Below are 25,135 nucleotides of genomic sequence, written 5' to 3'. Positions count from 1 at the left end.
TCTGTTCCTTTAGTTGGTTTTTTTTAAATGAACTGACTTTGTCAAACCTTAAGAGTTCAATTTTTCAAATAACCTGATTTTATTATGACTTCTGATTCTTGTTCTTCAGGAGATCTTACCTGATTATATTTTATATTTGTTTGTGGCTAAAATCAGTACTTAAATTGAAAAAAAAAAGAAAAAAAGAGGCATACCATACTTGATGTTGAACAGATTAGAAATCTGCAGATTTCTATGAATCAATTCATATAGACAAGGTAAGGTTTGAGGAATTAAGACTTTAGAAACAGGAAGGCCACCAAAAACTAAAACAAAGCATCTGGAATAGAAGAAAAGTTTCTGAAATCAAATGCTCAAATGAGCCTAAGGACAGGAACAAGGTACTACAGTAAAAATCAAAGAGGGATAGTGAGACATAGAAGCCATGAGGTAAGGCTATACAGGAGAAGAAAAGACAAGAGGAAAAAATAAATGACAAAGCATCAGAATAACCTGAGGACTTGATTTTTCTTGTGCTGAGCACTACTGCAAGTCTAGCTCTGAGTTCTTAATGGACTGGTTCATCACAAAATCTTGCAAAAATATCTGAAGGATTTGTGCATTCATATTCCATGCATTTAATTTAAAAAGCAGAAACCTATACAAAAATATCTTTACTCAAATTAATGGAAGCAACATATCTAACTAAAGGATCATAAATTTAATAGTCAGGTGTGAACAGAAATGCACCAAACCTTAAGAGGGAATAAATGTGTTTAGTTTCAGCTTAAGTAGCTACGTGAGAAAGAAAAGAGTGTGGCAAAATTATCTACCTTTATCCAGTGTTTACTGTATTTCTGGAAATGGATTGATAAGTTACAGAAAATTGTTAGTCTTCAAGTATGGCAAATATATTGACAGCATTACTGTAAATTAACCCAGACAATTTATATAACTGTAGCATAGTAGCATAGTACAAGCACTCAAACTTGGCAGCTGAGTAGGTATTTTTCAGAACCATGAATCCATCATCAAGATGCCATGAGGTACTTTGAGTTTATACTCAGAATTTTGTCAAGTGATGCAAGCAAGGGGTTGCATTTTTAGCAATGCTGTATTGTGTGAAATTAAAAAATATTAGCTTGCAATTTTCAAAACAGAATGAAAAAATCTGATTTCTGATTGTTTTCAAACTTTAATTTTTTTTGTCTGCAAAATTCATTCCCATATACAAAATTCCAATTGTTATAAATAGTAAGGAATGTATACGAACAACAAAACATCTGAGCCATCCAGATCCAGGCAATAAAAGCTGATGTACAAAATGACAAAAATTTATGAAAGCCCATGAAATGCATGACAAATTCTTCAAATTGATCAGGTACTACACCTCTCTAAATTCATAAAAGCACAAGACAGCAAAAACTATAAATCATTGCAAAAAAAAAATACACTGAGAAGCATATAAAAATCATTATGTCTTTCCTAAAAATATGTGCCCAAGACATAGCCTAGTGGAAATAATGTACCTCTGATGATCTTCCCTTAGTAGTGTAGGATACTTGTATTCTCCAAATTTTTTCACTTAGCCGTATGTTGGCTGTGCATAAGGAAGCAGACTGTTTGTCTGAGTAGAGTTTTGCGGAGCAGCCCCACATGGTTTCTGGCTATCCATCTACCCTTTAGTTGCTGCCTGGTTTTCCTGCAGCTGCTTAAGCAACTGGCATCTCCTGCAATCCAGGTATATGGTGAAAAGTTCAACTACTCTACTAGAAGGTGAGCACTGTAACCTTCCAACTTACTCTTAGAGGTTTCACATATTTCTCTTCTATAGAAAAATAGCAGCAATAGTATCATTTTTCATAGTTTTAACATAAGCAAATTGTTCTTTCCATTTAAAAAAATGGAAAATTACTGTCTTCATGACATAATGAATACTGGAACAGTTAACAGACTCCTGGATCACACTAACTATGCTTTTTGTTTCTGTTTATCAACTTTGAAACAAATGAAGGAGACAAGCAATAGGATTGCATTGCTCCAAAGAAAACATTGCTATAACTATTTTTTTCTTGTGCCACCCAATGATATTAAATGCATCTTTACAAATTACTGAACTTAGCTGTTACTCAGGTTAAACTGGATCTGGCAATCTGGGAAAAAATTAATTTTTTAATGATATGCAATGAATGGGGTTTTTTTCCTAGGATTTATCATAACAGAGACAATTTGAGACAATGGTTTAAAATAAGTAAAAGCCAGTCTGGGGAACTACGGAGTGAAACAGAAGACATTAATTTGCCTCAATATATATATTCTCTGCCACTTTGTTATCTTTTACTTCAGAATTTTACTTTGTTATATACTTACAGAAACTAAGAGCATTCATCCAAAGTTCTTTTGCTTCTTACCTACAAAAAGAACTATTTTTGTCTTAGGTTAGTAGCATGATATTCCCTTTACCTAATAATGAATTTTTTAATGACTGGGGACAAATTTACCTTTTGGGCTACATTTTGTGAAAGAAATCACACCTCAGAGTGGCTGATGATACTATCCAAATATAGTCATTAGGTTCCCAAGTCTGTATAAGATAGATAGTAATGGAGAAAAAAATAGGACAGCACTTGGACACAGTACCAGACAATAAATACCCATGTTGCCAATTTAAAATTATATTACAAGAAAAAATAATTAAATTCAAGCCATATTTAAATAATTAAAGCAACCTTGGCTAAAATGTAATAGTATCAGAAAATGGATCAGGTTGGAAGGGACCTCAAAGGTCATTTAGATGCAACTCCCACCAGGGGTACCTTCCACTAGACCAGGTTGCTCATAGGCCCATCCTACCTGGCCTTGATCCTTGCAGGGATGGGGCATCTACAACTTCTCTGGACAATCTGTTCCTGTGCCTCACTACCCTGTAAGTTAAGAATTTCTTCCTACCCTCTCTAAGTTTAGAGCCACAGGTCCTATCTCAACATGCCTTTGTAAATAAGTCTCACTCCTGCTTTCTTGTAGGCTCCCTCCCCGTACTGGAAGGCTGCAAATGGGTCACCCCATAACTCTTCTCTATTCCAGGCTGAACAACCTCAACTCTCAGCCTTTCCTCCATCATCCTGATCACTTCTGTGGCCTCCTCCAGGCTTGCTCCAGCAAGTCCATGTCTCTCCTGTAATGGGGACCCCAGAGCTGGATGCAGTACTCCAGGTGGAGTAGACAGAATCACTTACATGTAATATATCATTATAAAGCACTTTTGAAAATCAGAGGGCTGCCTCAATGCCCTGTATGCACCCATCTTTTGCCAACCTGACCGTAGCAAAAGAATTAAGTTGGAAGTTCTATGATCTAAGTTCCCTGTATCCTTTTCGGGACAATGAAATTTTCTACTCTTTGGCCTCAGCGTTAAACCACCCCTTAGAGTTTTAATGCAGGTTGGTGATTGCTCAGGCCTGTGCAGTGAAGGCAGCCACAGGCAGACACGGATGTGCACTGCTGTCACACCTTCCCAGCCGCCCGATGGCACAGGGAGGCGGCAGGCGCCTCTCGGCAAGGCGGGCTCGGCCCTGTGGCTCTGAGGCAGCACCTCCTCGCTGGTGTGAGGGCAGCACCAAAAAAGTCCTGGTGGACAAGAAGCTGTCCATGAGCCAGCAGCGTGCCCATGTGGCCAAGGAGACCTGGGGTGCACTAGAAGAGCATTGCCAGCAGGTTGGGGAAGATGATCCTGCCTTCACTCAGCCCTGGTGAGTGCTGCAGCTGGAGCGCTGTGTCCAGCTCTGGGCTCCTCAGTACAACACAGGTAGCTCCTGGAACTCTCCTGTGGAGGGTTAAGGAGGACAATTAGGCGAGTATCTCTCTTAAGAAGAAAGGATGGGAGAGCTGGGCCTGTTCAGCCTCGAAAGCGAATGACTGAAAGGGAACTTTATTGATATCTACAAGGGATGTCAAGAGGATGGAGCCAGGCTCTCCTTGGTAGCGCCAAGCAATGGGATGTAAAGCAACGAGCAGAAACTGATGCACAGGAAGTTTCACCTGAATACGAGGAAAAATTTCTTTACTGTGCAGTTGACTGCACACTGGAACAGATTGTCCAGAGAGGTTGGGGAGTTTCTCTCAGGAGAGATATTCCAGAACCGTCGAGATGCAATCTTATGCCATGTGCTCTACGATGACCCTGCCCAGGGGAGCTGACCCACTGAGGTCCCTTCCAGCCCGGCCCGTTCTGTGCGGGGGACAGCGCGCGGGCGGCCCTCCGAGCCCGACGGCGGCGGCTCCGGGGCCCTGCCCGGCCGGGCAGCCCTGGCGCAGGCGCTGCCCGCGCGGCAGCGGGCGGGGTGTGGCGGCGCTGCCCGGCTGCCCGGGGTGCCCGGGCCGGTGCCTGCTGCCGCCCGCGGTGCCCGCGCTGCCGGCGGGACGGGGCCGCGCTCACGCGGGGGCCGCGCAGGCCGGGGAGCGCGGCGGGGAGGGCGCGGGGCGGCGCGGCGGGGCGGCGGCCGGCGCGCGGCGGCGGAGGGCGAGCAGGCGAACGCCGGAGCTGCTACATCCGGGCTGCGGCGGCGGCACCTGCCGCGGCGGGGTCCTCGGTGACATTGGGGCTCGGTGATTGAAGGAGGGGGCAGCGCTGCGGAGCCTGCAGATAGCGACATCTTCGCCTGCACTCGCCACCGATCCGCCACCACCACCCCGGCGCCATGGTGCTAGGCACTATCCTCACCCACGCGAAGAAGCACCCGGCCGTGAGTACCTGAGCCCGAGTACCCGGCCCTGCGCCCGCCCTTGTCTGCCGCCGCTCGGTGCCCCGGCCGCGCCGCTCGCCTCCTCCTCGCCCTTCCGTCTATTGTTATTCCTGTGCATGTTCGGCCGCTGGACCGCCCGGAGCTGGTCGAGCAGACACGGCCAGGTCCCTTCTTTCCACCGGTTTCTGCGGCCTTGCTTGTGCTGCAAGGCTTGAGTTGGCCCTTCTGTTATTCTTGCCCATCAATTTGCCCCTACGCTCCCATTCTAATGATTTTGGTTTGTTCTTTAAGTACAGACGGTAAGGCGCTGTTTTGGCAGTGAAGGGAGGATTGTCTGTCTCAAAAAACACGACGTGACGAAATTCTTGGTTTGGTTTTGGTTTTGGTTTTTCTGGATTTACCTTTTTTCGTACCTGCCTCTTCGTAGCTGCTGGTTCCTTAATGACCCCAGGGATGTCCTGCAAACAGGGAACTTATGCCAGGGGTCTAGAGGGCCACACATTTGTTGCTCAAAGTCTGTAATATTGTTCTTTGGTTTGCTGTAGTTGCAATCAGAAGTGTGATGTATCAATATTTGCAATATTAATACTTAATTTTTTTGTGTTGCTGTTCCAGTTGATCCCTCTGTTTGTGATCATTGGATCTGGAGGTGTTGGTGCAGGCCTATACCTCATGCGTTTGGCCATGTTCAACCCTGATGTCAGGTATGTATTCAGTAATCCCCACTGCCAGTCCTCTTGCTGCATATTTTACACTTCACTGCTTTGATTTTTATGTTCCTGGAGGCCTTAATGTCTTGATCCAGTATCAGCTGACATCAAATGTGTGGAGGTTTCCTTGATTTGGAGATCTCTTTGTTTACCATGCTGACAAAGGACGGTGCCTTGTTCTGTGGAAACTTGCTTGGATGTGTGACTCCATGTCCTAATAACCACATTCTATATATGATTTTTTTTTTTAAATTTTGAAGATAGCGTTAATATTCTCTCACATCTCGTGTTTCTCTCAATAGCTGGGACAAGAAAAATAACCCAGAACCTTGGAACAAATTGTCTCCCAGTGACCAGTACAAGGTAAAATGAGAAATGAGATTTTCAGGAAGCATCATATTACAGGTGTAGCCTACTGCTTTAGAGTCTTTGATTATATGGGAAAGTAGTGGAAGAATAATGTATTCTTTTTGTCTCTAGAACTCTGAGCAGAGATGGCTGAGTTTGAGGTTTCAAACTCTCTTAAGGATAGTTGATAATGGGGTGAAAGGAGTCTGTATGAAAGGAGTCATATTTATTGCACTGTAAGGAAAAGTGGAACTGTAAATGAAAGGAAGAATTTACTGGCTAATAATACTCAGAAATAAACTACAGTGAGAAGAACAGAACCCCAGAAGATCTGAACTACAGTTTCTTAAGCTCTAAGCTGTTGGTCTTTACTCATGAGAAGCACTGCAGGAAAATGTCGTTGTTTAACATAACCATGAGTTCAGGTCTGCAGTTGATTTTTTGAGAACAAGACAATATTGTAAGTAACTTGATGCAATAGAAATGTTATTTAGCTGATATCCAACTAAATTCATTGAACTAATGAGGAAGTGTGCAAAGATGTCTAAAACATTTGTTAGTTTATGGAAATCGTAAAATCGTAGAATAATTTACATTGGAAAAGACTTTTAAGATTATTGAGTTCAACTTTTGACTGAACACCATGTTGTCAATTAGATGATGGCACTAAGGGCCATGTTTAGTCATTTCTTCCACACTTCCAGAGATGGTGAATCCATCCCCACCCAATCTGTTTCAATGTATGACAATCCTTCCAGTGAAGAAACTCTTCCTGATGTCCAACCTAAACCTCCCCTGATGCAGCTTGAGGTTTTGTCCTCTCATCCTGTTGGTGGTTGCCTGGGAGAAGAGGCTAACCCCTACCTGGCTACAGCCTCTTTTCAGGGAGTTGTAGAGAGTTACAGTCTCCCCTGAGCTTCCTGTTCTCAAGGCTGAACAGCAACAACTCCCTCAGACACTCATCATATGACTTACTCTCTGTACCCTTCACCTGCTTCATTCCCCTTCTCTGGACATGCATCATGTTTTAATCATGCTTTACAGAAGTGCTGTGTTAGTAGACTGCTGTTACAAATATTTTAATATCATTCTCAAGCTACCAAAAAAGCAAACCTACTGTGTTTTCAAAGCTAGTGTCTTGTTTGATACCATATACTACTATTCCAATCATTGAAATAAGTAGAAAAATCCCACACTTCCAAAATAAAACAGATTGTGGTTCCCTTAAAAGTCCGGGAAGAACATTTCATTCTTTGTTTTCATTGCCAGTTCTGGAATGTTGCTGGTTTGTAAATATCTAAACTTGGCAAATCCTGCATAGTGCACAGCAGAAATTCTTTTAAAGAGTGCATGACTTGTGTAGCATTCTCCTTCTGCCGTAACATGCAAGCACAGCCTCAGGGATTGCCATATTTGGGTGTGAGTATCATTGGGCACGTTTTTTTCCAAATCTGCCCTGTGGGAAATGAAAAGGATATATACTCTGATTTTAGGGTGACTTTTTAGTAAAAAGCTCATTTTGCAAGTTTCAGGTTTTGATGAGATTTTTTTTCTATTGTAAACTTCTCTTTGTCATATTAACTTCCTCAGTCTTTTTCAAAGAAAAGAGTTGACGACCTGAGCATTACTGTAGGAGTTGCACAGAAAACTGTAATTTGAACATGCTGTAGGCTGTTGTGTTTTCTTTAAGGAAGTATAAAAAATTTTAAAATTGCATGTATGTAGAAATAATCAAACTAGTAGTTAACATGTTTTTCATCCTTTTGTTTTTTTAAGAGAAACTCTACTGTCAGATGATTGATGTCAAGTCAGACTGGGATGCCAAAATATGCAGTTAGTCTGTAGACTCATTGTCCCTCGTCACTTTTTGAGTTGTTCTGGATTGCTTGCAACAGGATCCAATTATAGTAGTATAAACTGAGCGTGTAAGAGGATCTGTTCTGACTTCAGTTCCTCCTTGACATCCTTGGCAGTTCTAGATGCAGCTACTTAAACCAAACTGGCCTTTCGTAGCGGTGCCCTGAATGTTCCTTTGTGTCACTGTCTGTTCACAGACACTGTGCTTTGTGCCACTTGGCAACCTGGCTTTTGCCTTCAGTATACAGAAGCCATAGGTTTTTGAGCAAAATGGATAAACTCAGCACTGCTGTAAAAAGTTGCTCTGAATGGACTTCTAATTCTGGACGTTAAGAAGGGGCACTGTGGGTTTTCTCTAGTGAAAGACACAACCATTGCCTCATTTTAAATGCAGAGCTTCTAATACTGGGTGTAGAATTAATATTAAAAAGTTACTGCTTATCAAAAGTTTTTATTTATTTAATAGTGCCCAGTTCACAGACTCAAAATATAATTTCAGTTCTTGACATGAGTTCAGTGATGCATACTTTTAGTAAATACGGAAAATGTGTAGTCAAGCTTCTTAATATTTTTTTCCTTTCTCTTTCCTAGTTTGTCTCGATTAATATGGACTACAGTAGACTCAAAAAGGATCGTCCTGACTTCTAAAAACACACTCATGTCCATAAGCTGCACAGAAAGGTCTTCCATAAGCCATCCGCACAAGTGTCATGCTTAATCATCCAGGAAATAATGAAATCTGCCTCACACAGCACTAGATCATGTTTGAAACTGTTTTGACGAGGCTTAATAAACATTTAAAACTTGACATGTCTGCTCTTTGATTTTGCAAAATGACAGTATCCTATTAGCAGTTTCTGCTGTGTGGTTTGTCAGTAAGCAAAAGTCAGTTCATGTTTCCTCAACAAGAAAGCAAAGTTGTGTTGGGCTTTATGCTCAGTGTGTTGATTTCAGAAAAATAACTGTGTGCTCACGCAGTTATACCAAACTTCTAGAACTTGAAAGCATGTATTTATATGTGTGCATATATATTTTTTTAATTGCACCTGAATTTATCTACTTGCCACTTTAAGGGGTTTTGTTTGCAGAAAAGTTAATGCCAACAAGTCATTATCCATCAGGGAGGGAGCAGATGTTGCCATATGTTGCTGGGGGGAAGGAAAAAAACAGACTGAGCTCTCAAAAAGGTTTTGGTTTTTTCTTTCTTTTTTTCTCTTCAAGTTAAGCTGGGTTTTTTTTTTATAAATAGACAACTTTCAATATTTAAAAATAAAATTCTACAAACATTCTCAAGATTTTCTGTGGATCAGTTTTAAGAAAGGGAAGCACGTAGCAGAAGATGGTACAGGTTGTGGGAAATAATTAGCTCTTCATATGTAAGAACAAAAATAGCTTTTAGAGAGGACAAAAGCTTACACTTTAGTACTTGGCTGAGTCTTGATATGGGAAGACAAAAAGAAAATATCTTTGCAAGTCTGTAACTTATGGTAGGTTCTTTGTGCGTTACTGTGAACATCTGGCCCTTCCTTGGATAAGGGGTATTAATTCTGGACTATCTGACAGAGCACAGCTGTTCTTGTCTTGATACTCTCTGCTTAAAGTTGACTCCAAGAATGCAGATAACTATAGCAACTATTACAAGTAATAAAGTCGAATCAAGCAGCATGAGCTTGGAGAAGAAAGAATATTCTGTGATAATTGTAAAATAAGGGATATTTGCAAAGACTTTATATTTTATATGGAAAAACTTGTAGATAAAATGATATAGCTTATTTGGTAGCAGTTCAGATTGTCCTTTCATTATGTACTGAACCGGTGGATTCACTCACAGTTTACATTTGCTTGAAAGTCGCTCTTGAAGTCTGGATAAGAAAAATGTGTGTTATGACATGAGATGATTACAGTGGTGGGCAAAGCCTATAGGTGTCCTTGGGGAATGGTTCCTCTCTGGATCCAAACAGAATGTTCTGTTGCAATACTTTCATTCAGTTTTAAAAGTATGTTGTGTAAAAATGGGTAGTGTGCTTTGTAACTTGGTACCTAGCAGTTTGAATTTTATCTCTTCAAATACAGATTCTCTGGAGATTAAAACCAATATCCAGGAAGTAAATCCGATTCTTAGGTGAGACAAGGTTATTCCTTTTGTGCGCAGCTGACGAAAGCATGGGCTCGTGTCTTTTCTTAACAAAAGCACTTCAATGCATATTTCAAATATATTTAACAAGTGCTTAAGCTCTTTAAATCTTTAAATACAGATAGACTAGAAAACAAAAGGTAATTAATTCAATGTTACTTGTCTTTGCCCATTACAGCATACTTGTTCCTAAAAACACATAAAACTTAAAGTGTTCTAAGTTTAATTATTCTAGAGGTCATTATCCTGAGAGAACACTTCCTCCTTTTTCTTTTAGGGATATATATATACTATGCTAAATGTAGTGGACAATAGTCACCATTATTTGCCAAACAAGTAATAAATACAGTAAAACTTTCTTTCTTTCTTTCTTTTCTTTTCTTTCTTTCTTTCTTTCTTTTCTTTCTTTCTTTTCTTTCTTTCTTTCTTTCTTTCTTTCTTTCTTTCTTTCTTTCTTTCTTTCTTTCTTTCTTTCTTTCTTTCTTTCTTTCTTTCTTTCTTTCTTTCTTTCTTTCTTTCTTTCTTTCTTTCTTTCTTTCTTTCTTTCTTTCTTTCTTTCTTTCTTTCTTTCTTTCTTTCTTTCTTTCTTTCTTTCTTTCTTTCTTTCTTCTTTCTTTCTTTCTTTCTTTCTTTCTTTCTTTCTTTTCTTTCTTTCTTTCTTCTTTCGTCTCCCTCCTTCCTCTCTCTTCCTCTCTTTTCTTTCTTTACTCTTTTTCTCTCTCTTTTTCTTTCTTTGTGTATATTTCTTTGCGTTTTTGTAGGGTACTGTTGAAAGACGGCTTTGCAGCTGGGCAGTATTTTATCTGTATTAAAATATTCAAGGATCTTTAGAGCTGCTTCTTTAAAACCATCATGTACCTCTTTCTTCAGGAAGCCAAAGATGGCATTCCCTGAAGACAACATGAAGAAGTGACTGCATTTTGAATTCTTAGGAGTCCATCTCATATTTAGCTTTGGCTATTAACTTGTATGAAACAAATCCCATCATTAGTAGAAAAAATGGAATTCTTCATAAATGCTGTGGCTTATCATTTTGTTTAAGCAGATGTGTTATCTGAAAGAGGCTGATATTCTGCTGTCTTGGGTTTCAACTGAGATGGACACAGCCACTCAGTTTCCATTTGTGGCACATTTTTGGAATGGTCAGTATGGACCTGGTCTTCATGTCTTTTTCATAAGCCACATACAGAAGATTCATCTCTTACTTTTGTACTAAAGCATTGTGCATGCTACAGCTTTGTGCATGCATCAGATTTCTGTTAACAGTTATTCTGTGTCTCCTTATCAGTGGTCCTGATTATGCATCAGGGTGATTAAATCTGAAATTCATTCTGCCCATCTAGGATAGAAAGAGTTACAGATTTCTGTAGTTCTGGCACATGAGCACATACTCCATACAGCATGTTGAAAAAATTTTTATTTGCCTGCAGTAAGGAAAGCTCGTTGTGGGTATAAAATATCTAGCTGCCTCTAAAAAATTAGGGTGTGCCTGGTATTAAAAGAATAATTTAACTTTTTATGGGGTTTATAGGCAAATGTGATCTGAGGAATACATTTCAGATCTGTTTTCAATCTCTGCTTTACTTTAAAGTTGGTTTGGTTGTGACTATTGAACAACCTTTAAAATAAAGAAATGTATGTTTAATGCTCATTCACTTGTAAAAATTTGTCAGGAAGAGAGATTGAGAAGTTATTACAGGAATTTAAGAAATTTTGAATGAACTAATTGACAAAAAAAATAGACATGTGCAAGTGCAGACAAAGTTATTGTTTCTACTGACTGGCCAGCCTCATTATGGATGCAACTTAATGAGCTGCAGAACCATTTCTTCAGGACAAAGTGAAGCACAACAGGTCTGTGACAACTACAGAAAACAGATGTTCACTAGCATCATTGCCACAGTGGGTTTTTTTTTTAATATTACTTAATAGAAACCTTACTCTTCAGTCCTCTCTTTTGAAATCCAGAAGCTGGTTGACTTCATGCTATTGTGATCCATTAGCATTTTCTTGGAAGTGATCTTGACATTTAGTCAAGAGAAGTTTCTGTGAAGCTCAAATCATTTCATGTCCTCTGATCTTTAAGCTTCTTAAGAGTGTCTCTGTACACTGCTATGATGGCATATTTCCCAAATGTGTGCTAATTCTGGTACTGTGTGGTTTGGAAGAAATCTGTGGAGTCTTTTTTTTCAATAATTTCAAAGTGCTACTATTTGTGGTTGGTAAGGCTTAACACTTTCTTAGTAAGGATCACATGAGCCAGTACAGTGCAGGAAGATACACACCTCTTCCCTTCTTGAGAAGCAAATCCATTTTTAGCATCCAGAGTAATGTTTATCTGAACCAAAAAAACAATTCACTTTTTTTTTTGTTATTCTCCTTTTTGAAAGTTTCATTTAAATTAATCTAAGCTAACATAATTCTCACAGTTACAAGGTGGCTAGATTACCTAAGAGATTACCACACTTCAATTTTTTTTCTATTTTCAGTCAGAATCAGTGGTGCTTTAGGTGAGGTGAGATGTGAACATGAGTATGCAAGTAAAGGCAAGAAAAATGTATTCAAACTCTTGATAGTTTGCTATCAGCATTTACCTGACATTAATTTGCTACTAGAATTGACACAAGACTGGCAAGTGGAACTCCTGCAAGAGACAGCAAGTTCTGAAGATGATTAGAAAATAGTTTATTAACACATAGCAATGCATACATTACAAAGAAAAGAAATTCTGCTGGTAATATTCATGGGTATTGTCAATGCTTTATAACAGCACCTAAAATAATATTTCTAGGGTCATTAATTTGAATTACTTTGGACAAAATAATGCACTACACCATTTACTGTTCATCACTATAATGTAAAGACAACTTTACAAGAGAACTGCACAAGCCATAATCCAATAGACAAATTTATAGACTTGGTTTTTTTTTCACATTGGAAGCAAACTAACTATGAACATGAAATGTTTTCTAATTTTAGTTTCTCTACTGCAGGCAAATGAAACAAACTGCTGAGAAGGTAATGAAAACAGATTACTTAATGGTGAAAAATCTGAGTGCCATTCTTTTTCTACCAGTGGTGCCACTGCTGGAATTTAATGGAGTGGCACTAGTGTGTCTGAATGAAGATTTTGATCCCAGCTGTTTAAAAATAGGGTTGAATCTAATAAGATTTCCTCAGTACTGATAGCTTTTTTTTTTTTCCTACACTGAGAGCAGGGAGATAGCAGAACTCATTATTAACACGAAGAAAGCAGAATTTCATCCCAGTTTCAAACTTCCTGCTCTAGTTCCACTTACACTTCATGATAGTCTCTAGGATTTTCTTAGAATGTTAAGGGGATAATTTGTTTCAGAAGTTCTTATCTTCATGTTGTGTCAAACAAATTTAACTTCCTAGCTTTTTTGGAAGCTTAGGGGAGGAAATTTCAGTCCAGCAATAAAGAAAATGTGCTTGAAATGACCATGGATCATTGAAGCTCTTTTTTTTTCATATGAAAGTAATCTCTCTCCTAACCCTTTATAAAAGCTTAGGTAAGTTCAGGAAGTATTACAGGAGGAAAAAAACCAGCAACAGACATGCTGGAATAGATGGATGGAGATGCATCAGGTTTTACATCAATTACAGTTAGTTCTTAGATTTAGTGCAGGAGCTTTCTTAGTTTATGTCCTTCAATTTCTGCATATATTTGACAATGCAGAAGTTGTTTATTACGCCTGCCATGACAGCTTGGCCTATTAGGATGCAGTGAGAATTAGATTGAGAGTAAAGACAACAGTGTGATATTCCAATGGGTTTAAATTACTGCACAAAATAAAAAAGCAGTAGCAGAATAACTGCAGAAGAAGGTCTGGTGCACTGTATTCTGAATTTAGATTACCACTGACAAGTTTGTGTTAGTGCCATAGTGTGAAATAAAAATAAAAACAATTTTATGGGTAATTTTGAAAATAGCATTTTTTTCTTTCTGCAGTGCCCCATAGAAGCACAGTTTCTAAAATATTCCAACAATATAAAGTAAACGTGTGAACTGTGTCTGAGCCATATGTATTTTAATTTATGCTTTCTCTTTGTGACTTAATTCTCAGTAACCATTTATATTAGTTTTAGATCGTAGTATTTTATGTCTCACCCTATGTTATTGTTTCTGAACAAAACTTGTCTTATGCTTTCAAATAGAAAAGGGTTTCAGAAGCTCTTTCATCTTAAATTTAATTTTAATTTTTTGTATCAAAAATTAAAACCTGCATCACCAGAAAGAGTTTTTCAGCAGATTGCTACTCAAAGCATTGGAAGAAATACCCCATCACTTTTCCTGTAATGAAGTGTAGCAAAGTAGGCAGTTGGGTATGACTCTCCCCAAAATGAGGAGAGGCAAAATTTCCAGGAGACATTTTATGCTGGTGGCATAACACCTAAATATGAAAGTCCTCTTTTTCACAGATGGATGGATTGATTGTGAAGAATGACTACCTGACCTGCTTTTTATCCAGGTCCCTGGCAATTGTTTGCTTTTGTCAATCCCTGGCAGAGAGGAATAAGGTCAGGAGTTGACTAATGGCCCAAACTACAACAGCTGAGTACTTAAATGTGATCTAGACTGCCAAGCAGTGTTTACAGAGTGAGGATAAGAAAGGTGACTCAAGCTTTTCCTATTTCCCATATCAAAGCAAATCTTTCACAGCTGGCCTGGTAGCTGGAGAGAAGATTAGTTGAGTTTTTACAAATTCTACAATTTATTAACCTTTTCTTGGGCTGATGATGCATAGAGAACTATAGGCAAAGTTAAAATGAGATCTTCAAATTAAGAGCATTTTGCCAAATAACTATTTCCACCACAGAGCCCAGTATGCAGTGGTCAGGCAGTAGACATGATTTGTATTGTACATAGCAGTAGACCTCCTAATCCTGAAGTGTAGGTGCTTGCCCCAGCGGTCAAATGAGTCATGTAGATGCATTTACTGGCTCATGGAGCTTAAACAGTCTGCTTCAAGAACAGCAGAGCTCTTCTGAATGAAGCTTAATATTCCATTATCTACCTGTGTGCACATCAAATGCAAAACAAACAGTCCGGTAGTATATCTGAAATTCTATTTGGATGTGTTTTACTGTTTCTCAGTCATTACAGAGAGCTTTTATGTGGAAGAAGAATGAGCTTTTGGAGACCCCAGAAAGGGAGATTTGTTACATCCAAAGCAAGGAGAATGGAGAGACAGAAACAAGCAGCCTACTCACTCAGGCATAGGAAAGCAGAGGATGTAAATGTGCAGTGGAAATATAATGAATTTCTGCATTACAAATTATTGTCACAGGGAAATGTTTTCGTACATGAATTCTGACATAGAAAATTGGATGGATTTTTTTGTTTGTGTGTTGCATTTATAGAAAATGAGAAAAGCAGTATATAAATGTGTGTAGGTATGTTGATTAAGGTATCCATTTTTCTTGTCTTCAGTCTTATTCTCTCATCCTCTCCTCAGCTAGACAGCCAGGGTTTCTGCTTACTAGCCTGAGAAATCCTCTTCACTCATATATCTTCCTCTTGTCAGGAGCTTTCCTTCTGTGAGGCTATGCTGTTTCTGTGAGGCTATGCTGTATCCTGACATGCTGGAATCACTGGCTACTTTTGCATTAAAAAGAAATAGCACCTTTCCCCATCAACATCTCATTACAGCTGTGTCACAGGTTTCTGAGTAAGCAGAAAAGTTAAGTGATCCAAGTAAAACCTTTTAGAATTTGCAATAGAGACCGCGCTTGACATCAAAATATTTACCAACAAATGGATGATATGATGGAAGCCTGATCTCTCTGAAAAAGGAGATCTCATATCCTGGGCAGAACAATACCACTGTATATAAAATTGATAAAATATTGTTACCTCTTTCAAGATTGTATGAGTATGTTATTTGGTAGCATAAAACCAAATAAATTTAGTGCCATAAACAGAAAGAATATAGTAAATATTTAACTTAAAAATGCAACTGTAAAGATCACAAAGGTGTTTGTATTCTGTATTGTTTTGTTTTCTACTGAATGACTGTTATTACCAAGTAGAGATCTTTGTAGATCCAGAAGGGACACATATGGTGTTCCTTGTCTCAAACCAGGTTTTATATTATTGTACGAGGTACCTGTTGAAATTAAAAGAGAGTTCCCCATCAGCTAAAGCAGAGTTTGTATTAAGAGCCTGTCAAGTATTTTATGTTCCATGAAGAAGGAAGGAATGTCCATGGTAGTATTTTCATGTCACTGTAATCAAATTAAATTTTTTGATTGCTTACAATGAGATCAGCATTTCCCTTTAGGACTGGATTTTCGGTGTAGTTTGGTGGGGATACAGTCAATTTTCTTCACAGCAGCTAGTATGAAGCTTTGTGTTGTGTCTGTGTGAAAACAATGTTGATAAAAGGAAGCTTGGGAAGAAGCAAGAAGGAGTGGGATGTTTGCAGTGACAGTGTTTATCTTCCCAAGAAATGGTTTGGTGTGCTGGAGCCCTGCTTTCATGGCATGGTTGAATACCTACCTGCCCAAAGAAGCAGTGTATGATTTCCTTCTTTGTGACTTCTGTTCTACCTAGTACGCTGTGTGTATCTCAACCCATGCGTTTTTCTGTTTTTACTCTTCTGATTCTCTCCCCCATCCCACCAAGGGAAAACGAGAGAGTTGTGTGAGACTTGGTTGCTGGCTGGGGTTAAACCATGAGAGGAAGAGGGTGCTCAAAAAAGCTGCTTTACAAATCCAAGGTATCAGAGAGGACTCTTAGAGCTACTTCATATATTTACTATTTTGTACATGCACACAAACACATTTAACGTTAGCAAGTTCAGTTGCTACACAATTTTTTGACTCAGTGACTTTAGTTCTGTAGAATGCATACTATTTTGCATTTTATCTCTGTTTCCTAAGCCAAATAAACCTTGCATTTTTTTAAGCAATCTTGACTATATTAATTTTCTTAGGACTAATTAATGCATGCAACTTCCAACAGAGAAGAAAAATTAACTTCTGATTTCTAGTGAGAGGTGTACTTGGATGTTCTGGCTAATGCTGTCAGCTAAAGGACCACATGGCTTGCTTTCAAGTACGCCCTGAGCCTTAAGGAAACTTGTTCAGCTAAGTCTTGTGCCCCACAGCAGTGTGACTTTGGGCAAACAAGCCTGTTTTTTCACACTCGTAGCAGTCCAGCCACGACCATAGCACACAGCATCTGTTCAAGCTAGCAGAGGTACCTCACGCTGCCACGAGGCCACGGCTTCTGGTGTCCAGGCTTTCTGAGACCCAATTACTGCAGTGCAGCACTGCCCTCTGTCTTGTGAATTTATGTGGTCTGGAACATACTTTGTGATTTTAAAGAGCAAGGCTGAGAGATTTAGATCATTTAATGAAAAAAGGACCATGGGAATTCTGTGGTTTTGTGCTTGCAAACTGCAAAATGCAAACAGCACAAAGAGCATTAATTACATTCTTTTATTGTACACCTGTGAGTATAAAGTACTTTCTACCAAAGTGTGCACATGTATACACACAGTGCACTTACATACAGATAGTTCAGTACAGTACACACACATGAAATGCTTTTTAATATTTTCCCTTCAGGTGATATGTTCCACAGCAATATGGTGACATTCACACAGCCACTACGGAGCTTAAATATCCTGTGATAGTTAAATGGCATGTGATCTTCTCTACTTCATGAGCATGCTGTGTGCTTTTGCAGCTGAATCTCCACAGGGTCACCAGTTAAGGGAGAGTCCCTCACGTTGGGGAAGCAGAAGGCAGGATTTCTCCTGTGAGCTCTGTGTGGCTGGGGCTGGACGTGGTCCACTGAGCGCTGCGCTGCGCCAGCCCTTCAAGCCTTTCCAGCTGCACCTACATCTGTGCCTCATTAGAGCAGCAGAGGCTACTGCAGTCACCCAGTGGCTGTTTGTCAGCAGCTCTCTTGCCATTTTATTGCCTGGAAAGGAAAATTTCTCTTCATCTTCTCCCCACTGAGTTCCCAGTTGTGTGAGGTGTGTGAGGTACAATGACAGTGATTATGATCATAATGCATATCAGGCGGTAAGCCCATTTCTTAGTGTGTTTTAATATTCCATGTTGGTATTCCAACATACTTGGAAAGCAAATCTTGATGTTTATTATTATTTATCCACTCTGCATCAAGCTTATGATTTTCTAAGTAAAGGAGGACTCTTTAGCAACATTCTTTTAGACACAATGTTGCTATGCTGTCAAAATATTTTTCATCTTGCTATAAAAGGTGCTTACTTGAGAGCTCATCTATTTCACACAATATTTTAGGGTGTGGTGGTGTTATGTTATAAATGGCAAAGCTTTGTTATGAAACCTTAGTTTCTAAAAGTGAGTATTTTCTATGAACAGTCAATGCAGGGATAAGTATGGATTAATCTATACAAATTTTAAGGAGATTTTACTTAACAGTAAAAAGCCATATATCGAGATATTTAGGAGTTTAACAAGTGTAGCAAAAATAGTTATCAGCATATTCAGTGCACTGGGATGACATATAAATTTTAGAGGGCTTGTATTGAGGCTAAAAGATAGAGGAAAAATTTACTGTTGCTTTAAATGGGGCCAAGATTTCTTTCTGAGTTATTTAAAATCATTAGTGGAACCTTTTGCAAACTGAACCAGTGTTTGCTTAATCCTTGAGTTTTCAGTGGAGAAACATTTATGAAACATGCATGAGATGTCTGATTCTTGGCAGGCAGAGTCCTGGCTGGTTTTTTTTGCTGCAAAGCATCTCAGCCTTGGCAAAACAGGAGTAACAAGCTTTAAACAGATTAATAGTTTATCTGATTTAGTGATCATCTTGCTTTAGGATAGAGTTAAAACCATCAGAATCCTTTCTTGATCTTGCTTGGAAAGCATACACTGCGAAGAGAGAAAGCTGCTTTTAGTGCAGATGTGCTATCACTGAAATTAATGCTATTGGATGTTACTGTGGTTTGCTTTACTCACTGGTTGTTATAGGATAGCCCTATTTTTTGCAAATAAGTGTCTATATAGTATATATAGTATATATACATGTATGTATGTGTGATGGTTTATCTTGCAATAGATTTGGAATATAATAAATATTACAAAGGAGAAATTTGAAATCCTGCTTTGTTATCATGATCTTATTGTTGTTGTTTGGTTGGTGGGGATTTCATTTGGTTTTATATTCACAAGTAAGACCTCTTTAAGAAAAAATAACACATGTGGTCCAGAGGAAATACCCAGTTCTGACAATCTCAATCTCAATTTCTGTATGATTTTTTTTGTTGTTAATGTTCTTTGAATACACTTGTGGTCTGTGACATCAATGACTTAGAGGACATGTATTTTGTCAGTTGCTAAATTCTCCTTAATTTCCCTCCTTTTTATGTAGTGCAGTTTTAGAAATTCCACACTCCACCAGCAGCTATAAATCTCTATCCCTGTGTTTATTCAATCTGTTATTCAAAGACTCAATTTTAAACATTTGCTCTATGATAGCTCCAGGATCCAATGCATAGTCCTAATACTAGACTGACCTTTCCAAAAGAGTATACAGTCTGAATAAATAAGATAGAAAGGAGCTGGAGGAAGAGTGCACGTTTAACTACAAATACAAAAATAAAAGTGTCAATTTTGTACAACAGCACACAAGCATACTTTTATTGAATTGATTACTTCACTTTCATTTGCTCTCATTTATTGGGGCTGCCATACAGCCACACTTTTTCTTCACAGCCAGTGATATTATCTGCTTTTCTGTGCCAGTGTCCTAGCCCTTGAGGTTGTTTATCCCTGAAAAAAGAGAAGATCAAACTTGTAATCCACTGCAGCAATAGTCTTCCAGACTCAATCAGATTTCTCCTTAATCTCCTTGACAAGCATGAGTGTAGCTTCCTCTGCCTGAAGAAGAGCTTAGAGTTCACCAAATCTCTAGTTCCCAGCATGGCTGGTTTTAATTCTCGCTTTTGAACTCTGACAGCTGAAAACACTAAGTTGGTCCAATTTATTTTAACATTGGAACTGATAAACATTGTAAAATTACCTCAACCCTAAACTCAGAATTGTGGACATACTGTGAATAAAAAGAATAGGAAAAGATAAATTAAACAGATTATATGTAAAGGCAAGTATAGTAAGGGGAAGGGTGGCAGGCGGGGGAAGAAAGAAATTAGTATTTTATTACTTTGTACCTGATTTTAAGCAATTTCTTCATTACCAGACAAACAGAAATTCAACTGATAGCTTAGATGTTGAACAAGGTTTCTAGACCTTCAGAGGAATAAAACCAGGTTCTATTTATGAAACTGGGACTGTGAAGAGCACTTTTGCATGAAGGTTATGCTCAGCACCACCCCTACACAGTGTTGTCCTGTACAAAGCTCATATAGACTTCCTTTTCTAGTGCTGCATTATTTCTTATCCCAAGCAACTCCTTCTGTGGGGAAAAAGTAAACTATTATATTGAATTGAGTATGAAATGTTCAGGCAATAACCAGAACTGGATTGTTACATTACAGTGAAACCCAGTTACTATTGCAGAAACAGAAAAAAAACCTAGTCCTTGAATATGAAGTTGGAAAAAAGTCTTCTGGCTAAGAAAATGTTCAAAACATTAATTCTAGTGTCTGTACCATTTACAAAATATAAACTGGAGTAGCTAATAAATTGTGGGTAAAACTGAGAATTATTTGTCAAGGGTCCAACAGTATTTTTCCACCAGCCTTATGTACCTTAAACAAGATACATAAAACCAAAGTCATTCTAAGAAATCCCAAAATTGTAATTGCATGCAGATAGTCTTTGCCCTTATCCACTGTTGGAAGGGGGAGCTGAGGAGAAAACTGCATCATAACCAGAGCTGTTGGATACCTGGCCAGGCTCAAGGGCTTGCTTTCCATTTCCAGGGGCTGCCAAGGTGGGGAAAAGTGTGATAAATTTCTGTTCAATGACTCTTTCTCTTTGTGAAAGAAATGGCAAAACCGAATGATTCGTGGTGAATTTTTACTCCTTTAAGTGAAACCCCAAGGAATTGTATATTGAATTATAATTAAGCCATGATTCTAGGTATTATCTAGTTCCTGATAAACTTAAGGCAATATAAAACTTAAACTTCTGATAATTTATTGCAGTATTTTAAAGCACTCCATTTTATACCATGCATAAGACAAAACAGGAAGTAAGGTAATATTAGCACTCAAACTTACAAAATTGTCAGAAATGTATTTTTTTAGCTGTGATACAAACCAAAATGGTTAGATACTAAAAATATTTGCACTCTTTTTTTAATAGTAGTTGCACTAAAATGTAACCAATTAGTATAAGTAAATTTATTGAGGATCTCAATAATTTTGGTTATTTTTGGTTTCCAGAACTTGTTGATATTTATTACTTGACTATATGAGTATCCTGTGAACCGTATCTGCCTGGGTCAGTTTTTGTGTGTATCCCTTAGCACCATTCAGTCCTCTACATGTTTATACAGCTTAGTGTGGCTCAGTAAAATATTACAGCTTAAAATTTTGAAACTTTTGGATCTACTAAGTATCTACAAGGTCAGTTCAGTCAGTGAAAGGAATTCACTTTATTAATTTCATGTCTGAAATTAGGAATAACATTTATGAAAATGGCAAATGGATTCTGTTAATATTCTCTTTAGTATACTATGCAAAAATTTGCACACATATATTGCCATCAACAAATGCACTGTGTATACAACATTTGGTACCCTGAATATGTGCAGTTAGCTGATGATGTTCAGGTTAGCCTCTCTACTAGAAGTGGATAGGGCAAGTAGAGCTTCATCTGAAGGAATACGATGACAATAAAACAAGTTGCTAACTCCTTAATAAGGATTTTTTTTTAAATCTTTCATAGTTGGGTTAACACAACTTTACATCCTTCTGCAACTTTGATTTGTCTCATTGCAATTTCCTTTCCTTGCCAACCCCACAAAGTGTCCACACTGCCCAGATACACTCAGACCTTTCTTTTGATAAGCCCAACACAGATCTAGAGGAATAAGGGTGCTCTGAAGAATCAGCATTTAAGGTTTGGAGGCACTTTAAACCCCTAAATGGCTCCTGTCTTGCAGTTTAAAACCAAGTAGGAACAGACACATCCTTCTGGCATGAAGTAGACTGAGTAGCCCGAAAGTGAGGTGATGAGCCAAATGGTCTCCAGCATCGTAGATGCACTTACACTATGAGAAGAACTTTACTAAGGATGCATCCCAAATGGATTTTCTTAGCGCAAGTTGGCTGACTTGAACTGAAACCCTGGAAATTTTACTTAGCAACTTGTATTAAAATCAAAATCAATAATGAAGTTACAGTTTTCACTTAGTTTTCTAACCAAATTTAAGCATAGGTTTGGTTTTTTTTTTTTTTTAGTACAGTTTCACCAGTTTGATTTATTCTGAAAATCTTTTGAATAACCATGCAATTAGGCCTAGATGGACAACTTTTAACTTAAAAGCCTAACATATAAAATGAAGCATTTCTCTTGCTGTGAGATAAATGCTTACAAATTACTTTAAGAACTGACTATGGTGGACCATAAATGGAGCAAATTTATCTGCCTAGCAAGAATGAAAAAAAGAAACATTTCACAGTTTTTGAACTCTCTTTAACATAGAAAATTACATGTTTTCAGGTTGTCACATTCTGAGGCATGTGCTTCTGGGGTAACACATTTTACTGCATTTAGTATGTAAATTGAGCCAAACCAATTCTGTAGTAGTGCTTAACTGTAAGGAATGATGAGGAAAAAATAAGGTGATTTGGGAAATAATTTAGTCAGTGAAAAGCAAAATGAATAAAAATGGAAATAAATGTCAGAATGTAACTAAGTCAGGAGGAAACACTACAATTTAGAGATAAACTCCTTTGTTTAATCATGGTTGTGGAGCTAAACTGATGGTTTTGTGGCTATCTATCTGCACCAATTAAAGCATCTTTTTACCAAAGCTTTTACCAAACTACATAAGCACTCTTATTAGAAGATGAAAAATTACAGAAGAATGAAGTCCAGACGCAACGCTTACTGTTAGTTAGTTTGTTTACTTCTTTAAATGACAAATATAGAAGTGGAGAAGGGAAGCCAGCTACTTGAAAATTAGCTGAGTTATAAAAATATATGTGGGGACCTTTATTTTGTGAAGTGTTTTTTTCTTTGGTATGTATAACTAGGAATACTGTTCAAGAATATTAAATACATTGCATAAAAAGAGAAATAACTGAGACATGAGATCCAAGTTAATACATGCAAAACAACATGCGCAGCTTTGTTTATGTGAATAGCCTATCTGTAGCCAAAACATGCACCCTTAAACCAATAGGCAAGTTATTTGCTTGGGTGTGTTTTCACAGGATCTAACCCTTGAAGTGAAGCTGGGTCCAAATACAAATTTCATGTAACCTCTTGACAAAGAAAGTCTTTTTCCATGAAGCACAATGTAGTTTGTGAATCCCATCATTCAGTCCATAAATCCTAGCAGCAAATCAGTAATGCCCCAAGTATTTGTAGAGGTTTGTGCTATATTACAGGTTAGGGAACAAGGTTATTGAGTATGGAAACATTGAAATAGTTGAGACTCATTCATGCTGTTCAACCAAAACTGTCTTCTCTCAAACTGCCTATCATTGCATCCTCCACAAGACATGGACTTTTTGTACTTTATCTGTGTCACACACTACACCTATTTTAAAAACTGGTGTTAATAAGATGTCTTCCTAGGAAAGCTGAGAAAATGAAGGATAAAGGATATATTTGGGTAATAATGTGAAGTTCAGGTTTTTTTCTGCTTCCAGATGTCCGAGCAGTTTTACTGCAATCTCTTCCAACTATTTTACATGTGAAATTTGCAGTGCAGTCATTTAGGGGCATAGGAAACTGCCGACTTGGATTGTAATGTTATCCCAGACAAGTCAGTCATCTTCTGTGCAAGTTTTTATAGGAGAATTAGAGCTCATGATGCTTTCATCAGACAGCAGAGCATCTGAGCAAACAACATATAACAGTCATGGTCTTCTTCCGTATTTGCATTTTCTTCAGTACCATACATACCCTTCATCCACTGAGGAATCACAGCAGGTTTCCTGTTCTCCACTTCTGAAGACTTCCAGTTGATAGCTACAGATTTCTCAGAAGCATTCACAGATGGGCAAGAGCAGGCAGAGATGAGCAGAACAGAACATGGACACTTAGTCTGTTTTTATGCTTCCCTTGCTAGCTGTGTATTGGGATCAACATTACTTCATTCTGTCTTCTCAGCAGTGGGGAGAGTCTACTAGAGCTGGATTTTAAAGTAGGAATAGTAATAAGAACATATTGCTGTGTGGAATTTGCTATACTGGAGGATAGCTTGATATTTCACAGAGTTTCTGTCCCAATGGGCCTTTACCTGGAGTCCTTTGTCAATTGTTCAGCTTTCAGGAACTGGTGTAGTGTTATACTGTTCATAATTTATTAGCTGTTTTCCTGGAGACCCTTGATTCTAATTGAGTCATGATGCCTTCTGTGAGGCATCAGACCAATATATTTTGAAGAGTTTTGTCAGAGAAAGAGTTCCTACATCAGCAAAATGTTCTTTATTGTATTCTGATGGATCATTGCTACCAAGTGCTCTATTCTCTGTCAAAGTAGTACTGAAATAATTGATCTTTTGATTATTTTAATTACTTTACCAAAATATGAATGTTTATTCTGTGCCCAAACTACAAATAGAGAATTTCTGTTGCCATTATTCAGAGAATCTACTGATTAAATTTTGTACAAAGGTGTCCTCTCTAAGTACAATATAATACATACCAATGTGGCATCTTTCAGGATGAAGGACTCCAGAATGTCATTCTCAAAGCAGCTCAGAGCTTTTGATCCTTCTAAACTCCTTCTTCTTTACAGAAATAATGAAAAACATCAGGAAAAAGTGCAGTTTAGATCTGGAATTAGACACCCACCTTGCCACTGTACTCCTTCATGCTTTTCATCAAGTATAGAGATTCTAGAGATTGTGCAATATAAATGTGAAGTCTACTTAACAAACAAACAAACAAAAAATAGAAATGCTTCTTTGTATTGAAACTTCTATGAAAAAAATACTATTTTAATAGTCTAAAATAAGTTGGAAAGAAACAGGTATTTTTAAACAAGTGCAGAGCTCAATAGCAGCCAAATATACTGAAATACCTCAAGGCTGTCATCATTCCCTACACAATTTTTAGCTCAGTTTCTGGTATTCTACACTGTGTGTGCATATGTCCAATCTGACATACACACCATAACAAAACCATCAGCTCTCAAGTTATACTCAAAAAATGTGATGTGCAGACCACATCCACAGACCATTCTCACTGTTATCCTTGCCC

The 25,135-nt window shown here is 38.1% G+C and overlaps 1 protein-coding gene and 1 long non-coding RNA gene across 2 annotated transcripts; one reads left to right on the top strand and one right to left on the bottom strand.

Annotated features, from left to right (window-relative positions):
• Nucleotides 1-4,313: 4,313 nt before the first annotated feature.
• Nucleotides 4,314-8,444, top strand: NDUFA4 (NDUFA4 mitochondrial complex associated). The gene is made up of 4 exons (XM_033074390.1): nt 4,314-4,721; nt 5,337-5,425; nt 5,734-5,794; nt 8,228-8,444. The coding sequence occupies exons 1-4, from the start codon at nt 4,677-4,679 to the stop codon at nt 8,282-8,284; spliced, it is 252 nt and encodes an 83-aa protein (XP_032930281.1). The 5' UTR covers nt 4,314-4,676; the 3' UTR covers nt 8,285-8,444.
• Nucleotides 8,445-10,486: 2,042 nt separating this feature from the next.
• On the bottom strand, nt 10,487-24,795 carry LOC117002325. The gene is made up of 2 exons (XR_004419266.1): nt 24,579-24,795; nt 10,487-19,562 (listed from the first exon to the last, which is right to left on the bottom strand). It is a non-coding gene; the product is annotated as an uncharacterized LOC117002325 (long non-coding RNA).
• Between the last annotated feature and the right edge of the window lie 340 nt (nt 24,796-25,135).

This window comes from Catharus ustulatus, chromosome 1, assembly GCF_009819885.2.
Source record: "Catharus ustulatus isolate bCatUst1 chromosome 1, bCatUst1.pri.v2, whole genome shotgun sequence".
Taxonomy (NCBI): Eukaryota; Metazoa; Chordata; class Aves; order Passeriformes; family Turdidae; genus Catharus; species Catharus ustulatus.
The sequence above is the reverse complement of the archived record's forward strand: the minus strand, read 5'-3'. Positions and strand labels throughout refer to the sequence as shown.